The following is an 18,748-nucleotide window of genomic DNA, read 5'->3' as shown; positions in this document are numbered from 1 at the left end:
GTCTTCTCCACAAGAGGTGTGGGAGGATACGCATACAGAAGACCTGTCCCCCAATAAGGAGGAAGGCATCTGATGCTAGTCTGTTGTATGCCTGAAGCCTGTAACAGTACTATGGGACTCTGTGATTGAACTGAGTGGCAAAGAGATCCACAGAGGGGGTGCCCCATACTTGGAAGATCTTGCAGGCAACGTCCATGCTGAGGGACCACTCGTGCGATTGCTCAGTCTGTCAGCCAGGCTGTTGGATTTGTCCGCCAGATAAGTGGCTTTGAGGAGCATCCCACGCCGAGCTGGCCAATGCCACATCCAAACAGCTTCCTGACACAGAGGGCGTGATCAGGTGCCCCCCCTGCTTGTTGGTGTAATACACTGCAACCTGATTGTCTGCTTGAATGAGTATAATTTGGATGACAAACCGATCTCTGAAGCCTTTAGAGTGTACCAGATTGCCCAAAGCTCCAGAAGGCTGATGTGGAGATTTGTCTCCTGGGCTGACCAGGCACTTTTGTGAAGCCCATCTAAATGGGTGCCCCAGCCCAGATGGGATGCATTCGTCGCCTGCATCTTTTGGGCCTGAAGATCAAATTGTCCACCAGAGAAGAGATTGAACTACTGCTGGGGACACTCGGAGGGCATCTGCTAGGTTCCCCACTGACACCACTGGACAGTTGTCCACCAGAGTAGAGATTGAACTACTGCTGGGGACACTCGGATGGCATCTGCTAGGTTCCGCACTGACACCACTGGACAGTTCTCCTGGGGACACTTGGATGGCATCCGCTAGGTACCCTGTGGCCTGACACCACTGGGCAGTTCTCATGTGCGCACTGGGTGTCACCTGGACAGTGGAAGCCATGTGGCCCAACAGCCTCAACATCTGCCAAGCTGTGACCTGCTGACTGGCTCAAACCTGAGTAGCAAGAGTGTGCACTCTTGGCACAGGGAGAAAAGCTTGCGCCTGCCGTGTATCTAAGCAGGGCTCCAATGAACTCCAATTGCTGGACAGGGAGTAGATGGGATGGGGTAGTTTAAAATGAACCCTAGGAGCTCCAACATCTGAATAGTTATCCGCATGGACTCCTGAGCATCGTCCCTTGATGTGCTCTTCACCAGCTAATCATCCAGATAGGGGAACACATGGACTCCTAGTCTGTGTAGCGACACCGAGACTAGTGCTAGACATTTGGTAAACCCTGGGAGCTGACTTGAGGCCAAAAGGCAACATGTGATACTGAGTGATGTGTCCCTAGCCAAAATAGAAGATACTTCTCGTGACTTGGAAGTTTCGGTATGTGAGAGTAAGCATAGCCAATTGTTTTCCTGAATTATGGAGAGAAGGGAGCCTAGGGAAACCATCCTGAACTTTTCTTTGACCAGGAATTTGTTCAGGGACCTTAGGTCTAGAATAGGATGTATGCCCCCTGTCTTGTCTTGCACAAAGAAGTACCTCAAATAGAATCCTTTCCCTTCTGTTCCTGGTAGAATAGGTTTGAGTGCACGGGCCTTTAGAATGGCGGAGAGTTCCTCTGCAAGTACCTGCATGTGCTGAGAGCTGAAGTGACTTGCTCTCACTGAGCAATCTGGTGGTCTCTGTCGCCAATGCAGGGCATAACCAAGACCGAAGTACCCACCAGTCGGAGGTTACGACGGGTCACCTTTCTCGAAAAAACTTCAGCCTCCTCACAACCGGCAGGTCGTCTGGCATGGTCACTTTTAATTTGGCTATGCTCTGCAGAAGCCAGTCAAAATCCTGTCCCAGGTTTTGACTGGGAGCTGTCTGAGCCTTAACTGCATGTTGCTGACAGGAGCAAGCACCCTGGAGCTGAGCCTGCTGAGGCTGGTGAGAAGGAACAAACCTACCCCCCTCTGAGTAGTAGGGACCTCTCTTCGACTTACCCAAAATCCTCCTAGAAGAGGCAGTTGCAGAAGGCATATAACAGGAGTGTGTGGATGGTATGAGTATGTTTCTTGATAAAATCAGCAACCTCCTCCACTTTCTCTCCAAAAAGGTTATACTCCCGGCACTTGGCGCCTGCCAACCTCTGCTGGATCACTGGGTCCAAGTCAGAGACACGTAGCCTTGAGAGTCTGTGCATCACTATACTTTCAGCAGAGATCCTGGATGCCACATCAAAATATCGTTGGTGCCATGGCCAAGAACTTACGACACGCCTTCTGCTGCTTGACTAATTGGCGAAGTGACTTGGCCTGTTCCGGTGGGAGTGAGTCTGCTGAGTCTGCCAAATCAGACATACTACACACCAAGTACAGCAAGTACAGGCTCATGTAGAGCTGGTATGATGGAATGCGGGAGATCAGCACAGAGGCCCGATACACCTTATGCCCAAAAGAATCCTAGCTTCTCTACCAGGGGGAGCCGAAGCGTAGTCCCTAGAACTCCTGGCTCTTTGAGTGTGGATTCTACCACCAGGGAATGATAAGGTAATTGGGGCCTATCAAAATCTGGGTAAGAGTGAATCCGGTACATGATGTTTTGATGTTAATCTTCTTAGGGAGGCCAGGGACCTACATAGGGGACTCCCATTTTCCTCACTTGAACGTCCTGCAAGATCTCATGATGCGGGACCATCACATCCTCTCTAACAGCATACTCCAGGACCTCGAACATCTAAGCCCTGGGCTCATCCTCCACTTCCAAAGAAATGGGAATAGAAGCTGCCATTTCCTTTACAAAAAACAGGAAGGAAAGACTCTCTGGTGGAGACTCTCTTTTTTTCCTGTGGAAGGGAGGGATCTGATGGGACACCACAGGACTCCTCTTCCAAGAAGTACCATGGATCCTCATCTAACTCCCATGAGTGCTCCTCATCGGTGTCAGTGAGAAACTCCTTGTGGGAGGCTAAGAATGAGCCCGCCTCGACAAGGAGGAACTATGTTCCCGAGAAGGGCATCGAAGTGTTGTTGACTCCAGCCTCGACTCCGGTGTAGCTTCCTCCACTGACGTCGAGGGGGTACTGACATGGGCAGCGGTCGACGCGGAGGCCGCAAGCGGCACTGGCATAAGAGACATCACTGCAGGCTGTTGGCCATGCAGGACAGCAGCAAGAGGCATGGCAGGTGCAAGCACCCCAAACACCGATGCACTCTCATGTATGAGCCCCACCAAAAGCTCAGGGAGCAAGGCTTGGAGGCGCTCATCAAGGGCCAACATTGGGAAAAGCAGGCGCATCTGTGTAGAGACAGGCTGCTGTATAGTCAGGGTCACAGTGGATGCTACTCCTGGCAGCGCAGAGACCCATTCAGGGAGCAGTCCTCCTGGTGCAGATGCTTCTCGGCTACTGAGTGTCCCCGGCATTGTGTGTTGAGGGCGACTGATGCCAATGCTTTTTGTACTTCCCCCGGATGCCTGTCATCGACACTCCTCAGTGCCGACGAGGATTATGTTGGATCCTCGTGTCACCTCAGGGTCAGGTCTGATTCTGACTGGTCCTGGGGGGGGGGGGGGGGGGGGGGCAACCGATATTGAGGCAGGTGGAGACCCACTCGATGCATGGCTACTCCCTGTGTCTATGGGCTTAGAAGCCATGCAGACCGATGTAACTATCGATGCCATACTGATGTTGAGGCTTTGGACGTGGCTCCAAAAAGTTTTTTTCCCCGTTGAACCTCTCAAAAACACAGAAAGGGAATGCTCAGGCCCCAAACACTGAAAACACCAAGAATAGGTGTCCTTGCCAGAGACCATCCTATTGCACTAGCTGCAGCACTTAAAGCCACTGGCAAACTTCAATGACACGGAAGGAAAAACAGCCATGGGCAAAAAGGGGGCAAAGCACCAGAAAAAAGATAGGAAGGCCCGACTGACGCTCAGGCCTAAGTGCCGCCTACTGAGCGCTTTAACCCTTTAGTGTCCAGTGTTCCCATCAATCTGTTCCCATATGGCTACAGGAACATTGGACACTAAAGGGTTAAAAACTAAGGGAAAGATGGCATGAATAACCTAAGCCATAAATGAAAGGGAAAAAAAAGAGAACCCCAAAAAAGAACAGGGCAAAAAGAACAAGGAAGGCACAATAAAAACTGCTCTCAAAGCAATTCTGAATTGGCTGTTGAGAAGCGGTAAAAAAACAACATCCTCTCCTCTAGCAGCGAGCGGGAAGGCACTCGAGTACATGTGGTGAGGTGCAGTGTGCTCTCTTAAAGGTATATATAGCTTTTTCAAGCTCTGGACTAGGCAACGCAGACTGCGTTACAATATGTGAGACTTATTGGCCTGCTTGTCCTCAGAGAATGTTAGTAATGTTTACTTTTACAAGTGTATACTCTTGGGCAATTTAATAAACATCCATTTCTGTGCAAAAACAGGTTTCAAAATTGCCCCCATAATGGATAATTTGTTAAAGATTTCCAAATAATCAAAAACATAAAGTATATTACAGATCTACAACGTCATTTCTGCTTAGCTTTATTAGTTTGTAAAAGGTTTTTGGTGGGGTGTGGTTTTGCAGCCCTGTGAGTTTCCTCAGTCTAATATGATACTTAATTAAAAAAAAAAAAGGGAACAGCAATAATAATCTGCTGGGTTATAAGTCAAATTAAATAAAAAATAAATACGTGGAAGCAGAATACAGTGTGATTAAACATTCTACTGACTGTACGGAACTTTTACCAAAGCATTAAAATTAGTGGAGCCAATCTTATGAGTTCTTAATCATCATGCCTAATATGATCACTTCAGAACACAAACTTTAAAGATCCATTTGTAATCTCATATTCGTGCACCAGAAACAAAATTTATTTCTTATAGGTCAAGTGTCTTATAGGAATGCCTATTCATGGGATTCATCTATTAAGCATTTTTTTTGTTAGTAAGACAATGCAGAAGTCAAAATGTTTTCCTTTATAAATCAGATCTTTAGTAGTATTGTGTTCTGGTTTACATTATTATTCCCATAAGAATGCTATAGAGAGAACTCTTCATTCACAGAGATGGCCAGAGAAAAAAAAAATATCAGTCAAATAAGGAAAATTAAATGTCACAGCATGGCATGCTAACATACTACATAAGAAAGGCTGAGTAATGTTCATTGCAGAGATGGTGTTAATAATGGAGATGAACACCTACTTAAATGCCACACCACTATTATATGTTCTTCACCTTGTGAGGGTGATTTGGGAGAAACCATAAGGCCACAGGAGGCAATGCAATATTTGAAGGTAGCAGCAATAAGTAGAGGGCAGCTCAGAATTAAATACTGGTTTTTAAAAAAAGTTAGGTGTATAATGCTAAACTACATTGGATATGCCCTCTAGAGGAGAAAAACAATTTTCTCTATGATGGTGCCTAGAGAACATGTGGTCTCTTCCTGGATGTACTCCATCCATGCCCTTATGGAGTCTATCTATCAGTTCTGGTTTTAAAATGCTCTGTAAGGAAATAGGTGGGCACACACCTTGGAGTCACAAACATCTTCAGTAAGCATTTGGCTGACAGCTCCTAGATGGGGAAATAAAGCTCGGAGGAAAGGAAGGCGAGTAGTGGAGTGCCCCAGGAATTGGTGCTGGGGCTGATTCTGTTTAATATATTTGTGAGAGATATTGCTGAAGGGTTAGAAAGAAAGGTTTGCCTTTGTGCGGATGACTCGAAGACAGCTGATAAAGTGGATACCCTGGAAGTAGTAGAAACCATGAGAAGAGATCTCCAAGTGTTAGAAGAATGGTCAGGGCCTGGCAGTTAAAATGTCATCTCACTTATACTAGGGAATATTATATTAAACCAGAGTACACTATACACAAATTAGAACAAACTCAGTACTCTCTGTTACTTTTTGTATATTAATTTATATCATTTATTTAAATACTCCTATAAACCCATAAAACTCTACACACCAATGGGACCTAGGAACTCACTCACACAAGCCATGCAACACTTGTAAAATCCTCTATACTGTGCACATAAGAGGGTGGGCAAGTTGAGCCCCAACTATTGACTTGTGATTTAAGAAACTGGCTCAGCATATTTTGAAATAACCACAATTACATGACAAGCGGATCAGCTGGAGTGCTATTTAACATTAATTGGAGCGCAGTGGAAATATATTTCATTACATTTCACTAAATTACTAACATTTATACATATGTATATATAGTGAAAATATTGCTGTAATGTAATAGCTGTCTGTTGATAGTGGCTGAAAGATTGTGGGTTGCATGGCTTGTGTGAGTTATAAATTAATTAATATACAAAAAATAGCAGAGTACTGAGTTTGTTGTAATTAGTTAAAATGTCATGCCAAGAAGTGCAGAGTGATGCACTTGGGGTGCAGAAACCCAGAAGAGATATACTGGATAGGTGGGGAGAGACTGATAAGCTTCACTCAGGAGACCTTGGGGTGATCATGTCTGAGGATCTGAAGGTGAAGAAACAATGTGACAAGGCGGTGGCCATGACCAGAAGGATGTTAGGCTGCATAGAGAGGGGTATAACTAGCATAAGAACGGAGGTTTTGATGCCCCTGTACAAGTCATTAGCGAGGCCCCACCTGGAGTATTGTATTTAGTTTAGGAGACTGTATCTTGCTAAGGATGTAAAAAAGACTTGAAAAGCTACAAAAATGATATGGGATTTGCGTTACAAGACGTACGAGGAAAGACTTACTGACCTGAATATGTATACCCTGGAGGAAAGGAGAAAGAGGGGTGATACGATGCAGAGGTTCAAATATTTAAACGGTATTGATCCTCAAACAAACCTTTTCCGGAGACAGAAAGGCTGTAGAACTAGAGGACATGAATTGAGGTTGAAGGGGGGGCAGATTCAGGAATAACGTCAGGAAGTATTTTTTTCACGGAGAGGGTGGTAGATACTTGGAATGCTCTCCCATGTGGGTGGTGGAGATGAAAACAGTAACAATTCAAAAATGCGTGGGATAAACACAAAGGAATCCTGTTTAGAAGGAATGGATCCACAGAAGCTTAGTGGAGACTGGGTGGCAACACTGGTAATTGGCAAGGACAAAGCAAGGACAGGTATATAAAGTATCACATACAATGAGTTTATCTTGTTGGGCAGACTGGATGTGACAAAATAGACTCCTGACAAAAGGGCCTGATGAAATAGATTTACTGAGAAAGTCCACAGCTTGTCACTTGAAAGTCCTGGCACCTGCCTACGGCTTGACTTCACTATCCACACTTGGTATCTAGTGAGAATCAAAAATCTGCTTGACAAGATAATCCAGCTTGATTAAGGACGTTTCCCTGCCCTGTTTTGTGTAGAGTCTATTTTGGGGTTTTTTTGTCATGGTGCCCCTCAGCTCCCATTGGGGAGAACACATAGGCTAAATGCCAGGTGCCATTTTGAATCCCTCCTTGACACAAACAAACAAACTTTGGATGAAACAGGTAGGCTGTAGGCTTTTATATGCTGTAAAAAATGTGCTGTCTAAAACCAAGAAATGCTAGTCCTTCTCTGTCCTTTAGGGCAATTCATAATTGGCTATCGGTTTATCTCCTGACGAAGCTATCGTGAAATGGAGGCTCTCTGTAGAGCAAACCACTGTTTGAAAGTTACATTACAGATAAGTGCCCAATCCAAAAAGTTTTAATATAGTCATATCGCAACAGCGCAAAATTAGACAAAACAAATAGCTGCTGTTAAATAGTGCACCATCGCAGAGTTAACACTATTGGAGGTTTTTCTGACTAATGAGGAAGCTCGCCCGGCTGATAAAGTGTAGTACACACAATAAGCAAAGCAACTGAAGTCTTTTCCTTCAATGTAATACATTAACATAGGGGACTCCATACTTGTTGCTATATATATTGGAAGTAACAACTATCTTGGTAAAAAATAATCACAAATAATATTACTTTAAACTACAGCTGTAGAAAATGTAATTTACAGTTCCATCACTGACTTTTCTGCACCAAATTATTTTTTTCTTAAACAGTGCACCTGGCAGCAAAAACATAATATAGATCAAACAAAAATGTGGATGTGGCACCAAAAGTCTGCAGTATGCATGATTATGCTTTCAGAAGATGGTTTTTAAAACATTTTTTTATCAGCTCTCTTCTTGGTAAGGAGGGATGTTAAATCAAATAATGAAAGCTGCATATTTATTGGCACTATTTACTTTTGGGTTTAATTCATGATTTATTTTACTTAATTTTTTGGATTTCTGCATTCCATTTTGAATGAAATCAAAAATCACCCTTTCATATTGTTATATTTTGGGATTACTGTTCACTTGCTCATACTAAATTATAATCTCAGAAGAGAAAGCAGGAGTCCAGTGTTGCAAACAGAGAAGATTCATAGTGGTGAAAATAGCTAAAAACTTCCAGTTTATCATGCTTCAAAAATCAAACCATAAAGGAAAAGGGGAGTCTTATAAATTCTGTCATAATGCTGCTGGGTTTAATCTAGTACATAATAGATAACTGTTCTAGAAAATACTACAGAATCTAACACCCCTGAGAAAGAATCAAGGATTAAAACTGTAATAATGAAGGATAAAGTGAGGGTGGAGGTTGTTCACAGAAAGCAGGGGAAGCGGCCACTCCTTGCTGCATGTATAGAACAGAGGTGAATTTCCCCTGATGCATCAGCTTTGCAAAACAGGGATACCCTGTTGGGAATTGGATTACAACTCTGCCGCTTGCAGTTTTTCCAATGAGTCCTACATCAGTCCTATACAGATGGTGCTGAATGGCCCTCAAGGTAAGTGCTTTTTTGGACAATTGAATATGAAGTGATAGCAGAGACTATTTTTAGGCATTGTTCCTTTTGTGTTATAAAGCACCTGTTGTGACCTACCTGACAATGTTCATATGTGTGATACACAGACTATGACAATTCAAAACTGAAAACAAAAAAAAGTCCTAAATATCAATTTCTACTGATATTAAAAATGACATGGGAAATATACAACAGTCTTAAACAGAAATTTTGTAACTGTTATTGAAATTAATTGTTATATTTTATTTTCTCACAGAGCTTTAATCTTCACTTTATCATGAGAAACCTGGAACCGACGTGTTGCACACAATTTTTTCAATATGGGGTTGAATAGTAGCCAAATTCAAACTAAACTTTACACATTCTAGAGTCTATATAGATATATATTCAAATTCTGGTGTAACCTCAGTAACAGCAATACAAAGTTCCTCTTCTGCCAATCACTGTAAAGTAACACAAAACCTTGTAAATCGCTACATAGCTTCTGAATAGAACAGAAGCAATGCACAGCGGATGTGCAACATTTTCAGTTGCAGATGGTGACAGCAGGCATTCATAAAGGATAGTGGGGAAGCAGAAATAGGGAACAGTTAAGGGGATTTCAAGTATCCGACTCTCTGCTGTCCCCAGTTTGCAAGCAAAGATGGTTGTTAAGAAAAGCATGAGCTTGCTGTCTATGTCAAAGTTTTGATGACATACTCCCAGCTCCTGACAGGTTGAAAACCTCTGGTTTATATTATTGAGGATGAGTGCAAACAACAAGGTTTGGAGATCCTTCAACTCAAGGAATGCTCTCCAAGTAAATCTGTCTCAGGGCGTAGAAGGAAGAATTCATTATGGCTGAAACTGGGAAGTCAAATATGAATTTATTTATTGCATTTGTATCCCACATTTTCCCACCTACTTGCAGTCTCAATGTGGCTTACAATATTACAACATGACAGGCATCAATCAAGCTTAAATAAACAAATGAATTACATATAAAGAAATTAAATGTAACAAAGAAGGGTATAATCTATTCAGAAATCAGAAAACAAACTATCAAGCAAGTAGTAATGTTTTACAGTTCTTATAATTGAATTAATTATGGTAAGCCTTATTAAAGAGATATTAGTGTTTTTCATAAGTTGGTTAGGTCATAAATATGGCAGCCTAGAATTATAACAATCAAAGAGGAGAATAAAAACGGCCCTTGATTACAAGAAATATTTGAGATAATGGAGGTTTAAAGCTTGACTTTGCAAGTAAGATGGATAAGATCTGGAGAAATAGGGTCAGTATAAGTAGGCTACCACCCGAATGTCATCAGGTTAATAGTCACTTAGACCTAGACTTTGGGCCAGAGTGGTTAATAGAGCCAGCAAATGGTTGAAAATCACCAGTGCCTAGACAAAGCCCTGTACAACACAACAGGGAAACTGATGAGAACAAGTAAAAAGACCAGCTGATACAGAAAAGGTCTGTTTACTGAGATATGAAGAAAACCAATCACAGACAATCTGACAAATGAGAAATTAGCAACCAGTGATCTACAAAATCAAACTGAGGAAAGGTCTAATGAAACAATAATGGCTATCTTACCAGCATCAAGATTACACATAATTTTATCTAGCAAGCCTATAAGAAGGAATGCATTGATATGACCGGGGCAAAATCTTACCTACCTGGGGTACATTGTTTTCCAGAAATTTATAAAACTGACTGAACGCTATCTTATCTAATCATTTAGAAACAAGATTCGATACAGGCTAAAAATTGATGACAAGAGAGTTTAAATAAGGCACTTTCAGGAGGGGACAAACTCGAAAGGGCAATACGGATAGTAAATCACTGATAACATGAGAGAGACATATCCAAATAAGAGAATTTTTGAAGAACAGTTATTAAAATTGCTTTAGCAATGTTTGAGCCACCTGGTATTGATGAAGATTCTGAAGAACCTACCAGTAAAGCCAAAGAGGGCTGGCAAAACTCACCTCTGAGATCAGTAATTTTCTTTAAAAAAACAAACAACCCCCCCCCCCCCAAACAAAAACTGGTGTGTCAGGTGAGTGATAATAGAGCTTGTGCATGCTACAAGTGGTTAGATGGTTGTAACATTTTAGAAAACAAATGTAAGAAAAAATGTTTCTTGGTTAGAAGTCACAAGAACAATTAAACTGCAAGAAATGACAAGCACTATGAGAAAGGGGACTAAAGACTAGTGCTTCCATAGCGAAAGAAAGTCCCTAACAGGCGATATCTGGGGGGCTATTAGCGTGAACATTAAAACTGATCATTTATTTACCATCTTTTTGGAAAAATTCATCCTAAGGCAGTGTATAGCAAGAATAAGCCAAACACAGGCAACAATTACAGCAGAAATATAGTTTACGGCATAGAATGCTATTTACAGTATCAACACAATACACTTTAAAACATTTTAATGGACAGCAAAGGGTGTAAGTGGAGCTGGAACATATAGACAGATAAGATAGGAGTTAGATTGAAATAAGGGTGACTAACAAGGAAATATTGCACATGAAGTCAGAAAAGGTGCAGGAAAATGATTTCAGCTAGAGTAGAAGTGAATACCAATCTTACTTGAAAAATACAAGAAAACTTTATATTAAGAGTCAGACAGACCGCCATACAGGTCTTTGATGTAGTATTGGATGATAAAGCAAAAGCAGAGCTATAACTGGAAGTAAAACTACTGGATAAAGAATCTGTACTTTAACTAATGGTCATATATTAAGTTGCTGCTCTTGATTTTTCAGCTTGCTCTTTCCAAAGCAACAGTTAATTGTGATCTATAAAGAGATTGCTGCAATTCACAAGAGATTTTAAAAAGAACAAAGAAATCACAAAATAAAATTACACCTAATAAGATCTATAGGTAGATCTGTAATAATCATATCAAAAAAATCCCCTGCCCCCAAAAAACACACTTTTGAAAAAACAGTTTCATCTTAACATTTTAGTACCTTGTTTGGCTTCCAGCTCCTCTTGAGTTAGCTGAGGTTTTTTTTCTTCTATGATGGGGCCAGGGGCAGTAACTGCTGAATTACTATGTGAAGTACTGCTAGCAGCATCCTGGTCAGCCTTGCCTTCTTCCTCCTCTTCACTGTCATCATATAGTTTGACACGGTTTTTCTCCAGGGGAAGCATATCAGTTTCCTTGGCCTTGATTGCAAAGCTTATTGGAGCAAATGATGCTGAGGGAGATAGAAAAAAAAATGGTTATATATTGTTGACAAATACTGGATCTTTCTTAATCATCCATAGCATGCACAGATTAAAGTATATAAATATATCGTCAGCAATGATGATCTCCCACAGCCTAATTTGCAGAACACAGTGCACTTTTAATGTTGTTCACTGTATGGAACAAAATACTGAGATAGCTAGTATCAGAGTATGCTTTCAATTGTCTTCTACATTCAGGTATAAATTTTTTTTTTCAATAAAAGTTTTATATCAAAATCTAAATCTGTTCCTGATAGGACTTCAGTCTTTTTCCTTTTGACACCATCCATCATTTTCAATGCTTCTACATTCATTCTTCAGAAATAAATACAAAACACTACAGTCAATCCCTATTCAGATCAGGTGATGGATGTCAATGTCTCCCATGTATCAGAAAGGCCTGCTAACCGCATAGCAACAGAAGCTGAATCAGGAGCCATTCCAGAAGTTAAGTTACTACACACTTAAGAACGTAGGAATAGCCATACTGGGTCAGACCAATGGTCCATCTAGCCCAGTATCCTGCTTTCAACAGTGGCCAATTCCAGTCACAAGTACCTGACAGATTCTCAAATAGTAGTAAGATTCATGTTACTGATCCTAAGGACAAGCAGTAGCTTCCCCATATCTATATCAACAGCAGACTATGGAATTTTCTTCCAGGAACTTGTCCAAACTTTTTTTAAAACCCCTTCATTTTGGTCACCCTTCCTTGAATCTTTTCTAATCTGCTATATCTTTTTTAAGATACAGCGACCAGAATTGCACACAATACTCAAGGTGAGGTTGCACCATGAAGCGATACAATTATAACATTTGGTCTTATTTTCTATCCCATTCCTAATTCCTAGCATTCCGTTTGCATTTTTGGCCGCTGCTGCCACACACTGGGCAGAAGATTTCAGCGTATTGTCCACGATGACACCTAGATCTTTTTCTTTGGTGTTGACTCCTAGGATGGAACCTAGCATCAAAAAACTTTGATTTGGATTACTATTCCCAATGTGAATCATTTTGCTCTTATGCACATTAAATCTCATTTCCCATTTGGTTGCCCAGTCTTACAACTTCCTAAGGTCTTCCTGCAATTTTTCACAATCTGCATGAGTTTTAACAACTTTAAATAGTTTTGTATTTTCAGCAAATTTAATCACCTCACTCGTCGTTCCCATTTCCAGACCATTAATAAATATGTTAAATAGCACCGGTCCCAATACAGATCCCTGGGGCACTCAATTATTGACCCTCCATCATTTATTGGCCATTTAACCATACCCTCTGTTTTCTATCAAGCAACCAATTCCTAATCTACAATATAACACTGCCTCCTATCCCATGGCTTTTCACATTTTATCAGGAGTCTCTCATGAGGGACTTTTGTCAAACACTTTCTGAAAACCTTGATACACTACATCAACTGGCTTACCTTTATTCACATGCTTATTTATGCAGTCAAAGAAATGAAATAAATAGGTGAAGTAAGACTTGCCTTGGCTGAATCCATGTTGACTGTGTCCCATTAAACCATGTTTGTCTATGTGTTCAGTGAAAGCGAATGATACATACCTGTAGCAGGTGTTCTCCGAGGACAGTAGGCTGATTGTTCTCACAACTGCTTGTTCTCACGACTGGGTTGACGTCCACGGCAGCCCCCACCAACCGGAACAAAACTTTGCGGGCGGTCCCGCACGCAGGGCACGCCCACCGCGCATGCGCGGCCGTCTTCCCGCCCGTGCGCGACCGTTCCCGCTCAGTTGAATGACAAGCAAAAATGAGTAAAAAACGCAACTCCAAAGGTGAGGAGGGAGGGTAGGTGAGAACAATCAGCCTGCTGTCCTCGGAGAACACCTGCTACAGGTATGTATCATTCGCTTTCTCCGAGGACAAGCAGGCTGCTTGTTCTCACGACTGGGGTATCCCTAGCTCTCAGGCTCACTCAAAACAAGAACCCAGGTCAATTGAACCTTGCAACGGCGAGGGCATAACAGAAATTGACCTATGAAGAACAACTAACTTGAGTGCAGCCTGACCAGAATAAATTTGGGTCCTGGAGGGTGGAGTTGGATTTAAACCCCAAACAGATTCTGCAGCACCGACTGCCCAAACCCACTGTCGCATCGGGTATCCTGCTGGAGGCAGTAATGTGATGTGAATGTGTGGACAGATGACCACGTCGCAGCCTTGCAAATCTCTTCAATAGTGGCTGACTTCAAGTGAGCCACCGACGCTGCCATGGCTCTGACACTATGAGCCGTGACATGACCCTCAAGAGTCAGCCCAGCCTGGGCGTAAGTGAAGGAAATGCAATCTGCTAGCCAATTGGAGATGGTGCGTTTCTCGACAGCGACCCCTTTCCTATTGGGGTCGAAAGAAACAAACAATTGGGCGGACTGTCTGTGGGGCTGTGTCCGCTCCAAATAGAAGGCCAAAGCTCGCTTGCAGTCCAATGTGTGCAACTGACGTTCAGCAGGGCGTGTATGCGGTCTGGGAAAGAATGTTGGCAAGACAATTGACTGGTTAAGATGGAACTCAGACACCACCTTTGGCAGGAACTGAGGGTGAGTGCGGAGCACTACTCTGTTATGATGAAATTTAGTATACGGAGCATGAGCTACCAGGGCTTGAAGCTCACTGACCCTACGAGCTGAAGTAACTGCCACCAAGAAAATGACCTTCCAGGTCAAGTACTTCAGATGGCATGAATTCAGTGGCTCAAAAGGAGGTTTCATCAGCTGGGTGAGGACGACGTTTAGATCCCATGACAGTGCAGGAGGCTTGACAGGGGGCTTTGACAAAAGCAAGCCTCTCATGAATCGAACGACTAAAGGCTCTCCAGAGATGGCTTTACCCTCTACACGAAGATGGTAAGCACTAATCGCACTAAGGTGATTCCTTACTGAGTTGGTCTTGAGGCCAGACTCTGATAAGTGCAGAAGGTATTCAAGCAGGTTCTGTGCAGGACAAGAACGAGGTTCTAGGGCCTTGCTCTCACACCAAACAACAAACCTCCTCCACTTGAAAAAGTAACTCTTTTTAGTAGAATCCTTCCTAGAGGCAAGCAAGACACGGGAGACACCCTCCGACAGACCCAACGAAGCGAAGTCTATGCCCTCAACATCCAGGCTGTGAGAGCCAGAGACTGAAGGTTGGGGTGCAGAAGCGCTCCGTCGTTCTGCGAAATGAGAGTCGGAAAACACTCCAATCTCCACGGTTCTTCTGAGGACAACTCCAGAAGAAGAGGGAACCAGATCTGGCGGGGCCAAAAGGGCGCTATCAGAATCATGGTGCCGTGGTCTTGCTTGAGCTTCAGTAAGGTCTTCCCCACCAAAGGTATGGGAGGATAAGCATACAGGAGGCCGGTCCCCCAATGGAGGAGAAAGGCATCCGACGCTAGTCTGCCGTGTGCCTGTAGTCTGGAACAGAACAGAGGCAGCTTGTGGTTGGTCTGAGAGGCGAAAAGGTCCACCGAGGGAGGGCCCCACTCTCGGAAGATCTTGCGTACCACTCTGGAATGGAGCGACCACTCATGCGGTTGCATGACTCTGCTCAGTCTGTCGGCCAGACTGTTGTTTACACCTGCCAGGTATGTGGCTTGAAGAAGCATGCCGAACTGGCAGGCCCAATGCCACATCCCGACGGCTTCCTGACACAGGGGGCGAGATCCGGTGCCCCCCTGCTTGTTGATGTAATACATTGCAACCTGATTGTCTGTCCGAATTTGGATAATTTGACAGGACAGCCGATCTCTGAAAGCCTTCAGTGCGTTCCAGACCGCTCGGAGCGCCAGGAGGTTGATCTGAAGATCTTTTTCCTGGAGGGACCACAGTCCCTGGGTGCGAAGCCCATCGACATGAGCTCCCCACCCTAGGCGAGATGCATCCGTCGTTAGCACTTTCGTGGGCTGTGGAATTTGGAATGGGCGTCCCAGGGTCATATTGGTCCGAATGGTCCACCAGTGCAGTGAAGTGCGGCAACTGATGGAGAGGCGGATGACATCTTCTAGATTCCCGGTGGCCTGGCACCACTGGGAAGCTAGGGTCCATTGAGCAGATCTCATGTGAAGACGAGCCATGGGAGTCACATGAACTGTGGAGGCCATATGACCTAGGAGTCTCAACATCTGCCGAGCTGTGACCTGCTGAGACGCTCTGGTCTGGGAGATGAGGGACAGGAGGTTGTGGGCCCTCGCTTCGGGAAGAAAGGCCTGAGCCGTCTGAGAATTCAGCAGAGCTCCTATGAATTCCAGAGATTGGACTGGCTGGAGATGGGACTTTGGGTAATTTATCACAAACCCCAGCAGCTCCAGGAGGTGAATAGTGCACTGCATGGACCGGAGAGCTCCTGCCTCCGAGGTGTTCTTGACCAGCCAATCGTCGAGATATGGGAACACGTGCACTCCCAAGCTTGCGTAGATACGCCGCGACCACCACGAGACACTTCGTGAACACCCATGGGGCAGAGGCGAGCCCAAAGGGCAGCACACAATACTGAAAGTGCCATGTCCCCAGGCGGAATCTGAGATACTGTCTGTGAGCTGGCAGTATCGGGATGTGAGTGTATGCGTCCTTTGAAATCCAGGGAACATAGCAATCGTTTTTCTGAATAATTGGCAGAAGGGTGCCCAAGGAAAGCATCCTGAACTTCTCTTTGACCAGATATTTGTTCAGGCCTCTCAGGTCTAGGATGGGGCGCATCCCCCCTGTTTTCTTTTCCACAAGGAAGTACCTGGAATAGAATCCCTGCCCTTCCTGCCCGGGTGGCACGGGCTCGACCGCATTGGCGCTGAGAAGGGCGGAGAGTTCCTCTGCAAGTACCTGCTTGTGCTGGGAGCTGAAGGATTGGGCTCCCGGAGGACAATTTGGTGGAGGGAAGGCCAAATTCAGAGCGTATCCGCACTATTTGGAGAACCCACTGGTCGGAGGTTATTAGAGGCCACCTTTGGTGAAAAAGTTTTAACCTCCCACCGACTGGCAGATCATCCGGCACGGACACTTTGATGGCGGCTATGTTCCCATGGATCCAGTCAAAAACCCGTCCCTGGTTTTTGCTGTGGAGGCGCCGGGGGCTGCTTAGGCGCACGCTGTTGACGAGAACGAGCGCGCTGGGACTGTCCCTGTGCCTGAGGAGTCCTTCGGGCCGGCTGGGTGTACCTACGCTTGTTGTAGGCGTAGGGCGCAGCCTGCCTGGCCCTGGAAAAACGTCCACCTGCTGAGGTGGATGCTGAAGGCGCCCGGTGGGAGAGCTTGTCGAGGGCGGTTTCCCGCTGATGTAGTTGGTCCACCAACTGCTCGACCTTCTCACCAAAAATATTATCCCCCCGGCAAGGGACATCGGCCAGCCGCTGCTGGGTGCGGTTGTCCAGGTCAGAGGCACGCAGCCATGAGAGCCTGCGCATCACTATACCTTGGGCCGCAGCACGAGATGCCACATCACAGGTGTCATATATACCCCTGGACAGGAACTTTCTGCACGCCTTCAGCTGCCTGACCACCTCCTGAAAAGGCCTGGACTGCTCCGGGGGGAGCTTGTCAACCAGGTCCGCCAGTTGCTTCACAATATTCCGCATGAGTATGCTCGTGTAGAGCTGGTAGGACTGGATGTGGGTCATGAGCATTGAAGAGTCCAGAGTGCGAGACTCCCGCCCCGGGGGCGCCGAGGCGGTATCCCTCAAACTCCGTGCCCTCTTGAGAGCAGAGTCCATGACCGCCGAGTCATGAGGCAATTGAGGCCGCATTAACTCTGGGTCTGAGTGGATCCTGTATTGGGACTCCGCTTTCTTGGGGATGGTGTGGTTAGATAAAGGTCTCAACCAGTTCCGAAGCAGTGTCTCTTTGAGGACATTGTGCAACGGTACCGTGGAGGACTCTCTAGGTGGTGATGGATAGTCGAGGACCTCGAGCATCTCGGCCCTCGGCTCATCCACAGAGACCACGGGGAAGGGAATGCAAATAGACATGTCCCTGACAAAGGAGGCAAAGGAGAGGCTCTCAGGTGGTGAGAGCTTCCTCTCTGGTGAAGGAGTGGGGTCGGAGGGAAGGCCCACAGACTCCTCTGAGGAGAAATATCTGGGGTCCTCCTCCTCCCCCCACGAGGCCTCTTCCTCGGTGTCGGACATGAGCTCCTGTAGCTCAGACCTCAACCGGGCCCGGCTCGACTTCGAGGCACCGAGTCCTCGGTGGCATCGTCGAGCGGTGGACTCCCGCGCCGGCGGGGATGAAGCTCCTTCCATCGACGGGGACTCCACCTGCGTGGCGGTCGAGACCGGCGCCGCAAGCGGCGTCGGCTTCGAAGGCCTCGGCACCGGGCTAGAGCACGCCGGCGCCTCCATCAACGGCGCCGAGGGCGCAAGTACCCCCGGCACCGGCACAGTCTGGCGCATCAGACCTTCCAGGATCCCCGGAAGGATGGCTCAGAGGCACTCGTCCAGGCCCGCTGTCGGGAAAGGCGAGGGGGCCGGTAGAGGTGTCAGTGCCGGAAGCTGTTCGGGTCCAGGAGACGGCACCGAAGTGCTGGTGCCCTGACGTAACGATACCTCTACCACAGAGGGGGACCGCTCCTCCCGGCGCTGCCGCTTCCTCGGCGTCGAATCATCTCTGGAGCCGGTAGCCACATGTGCCCTGGGCGACCGATGATGGTGCTTTTTTGTCTTTTTCCGGTGCCCGTCATCGGCGCTCGGCAGTACCGAAGAGGAGGAGGTAGATCCCCCTCGGCCTCGAGGGATCGGGTCTGACAGGGTTCGGTCCCGAGGGCCCTGGGAAGAGGGAGTGATCGGGGCCGATTGCCCACGCGACCGCTCACCCCTGCCATCTCTGAAAG

The 18,748-nt window shown here is 45.6% G+C and overlaps 1 protein-coding gene across 7 annotated transcripts in view; it reads right to left on the bottom strand.

Annotated features, from left to right (window-relative positions):
- The window catches only part of SFSWAP (splicing factor SWAP), a 285,802-nt gene that overhangs the window by 120,590 nt on the left and 146,464 nt on the right, over positions 1-18,748 (bottom strand). For all 7 annotated transcript variants that reach the window (XM_030217824.1, XM_030217828.1, XM_030217825.1 and 4 more), the window contains one exon: positions 11,671-11,901. In XM_030217824.1, coding sequence (XP_030073684.1) covers positions 11,671-11,901 — 231 coding nt within the window. The remainder of the gene's footprint in view (positions 1-11,670; positions 11,902-18,748) is intronic.

Source organism: Microcaecilia unicolor, chromosome 11 (assembly GCF_901765095.1).
Source record: "Microcaecilia unicolor chromosome 11, aMicUni1.1, whole genome shotgun sequence".
Taxonomy (NCBI): Eukaryota; Metazoa; Chordata; class Amphibia; order Gymnophiona; family Siphonopidae; genus Microcaecilia; species Microcaecilia unicolor.
Note: the sequence above shows the minus strand (reverse complement) of the source record. Positions and strands in the feature narration are given on the sequence as shown.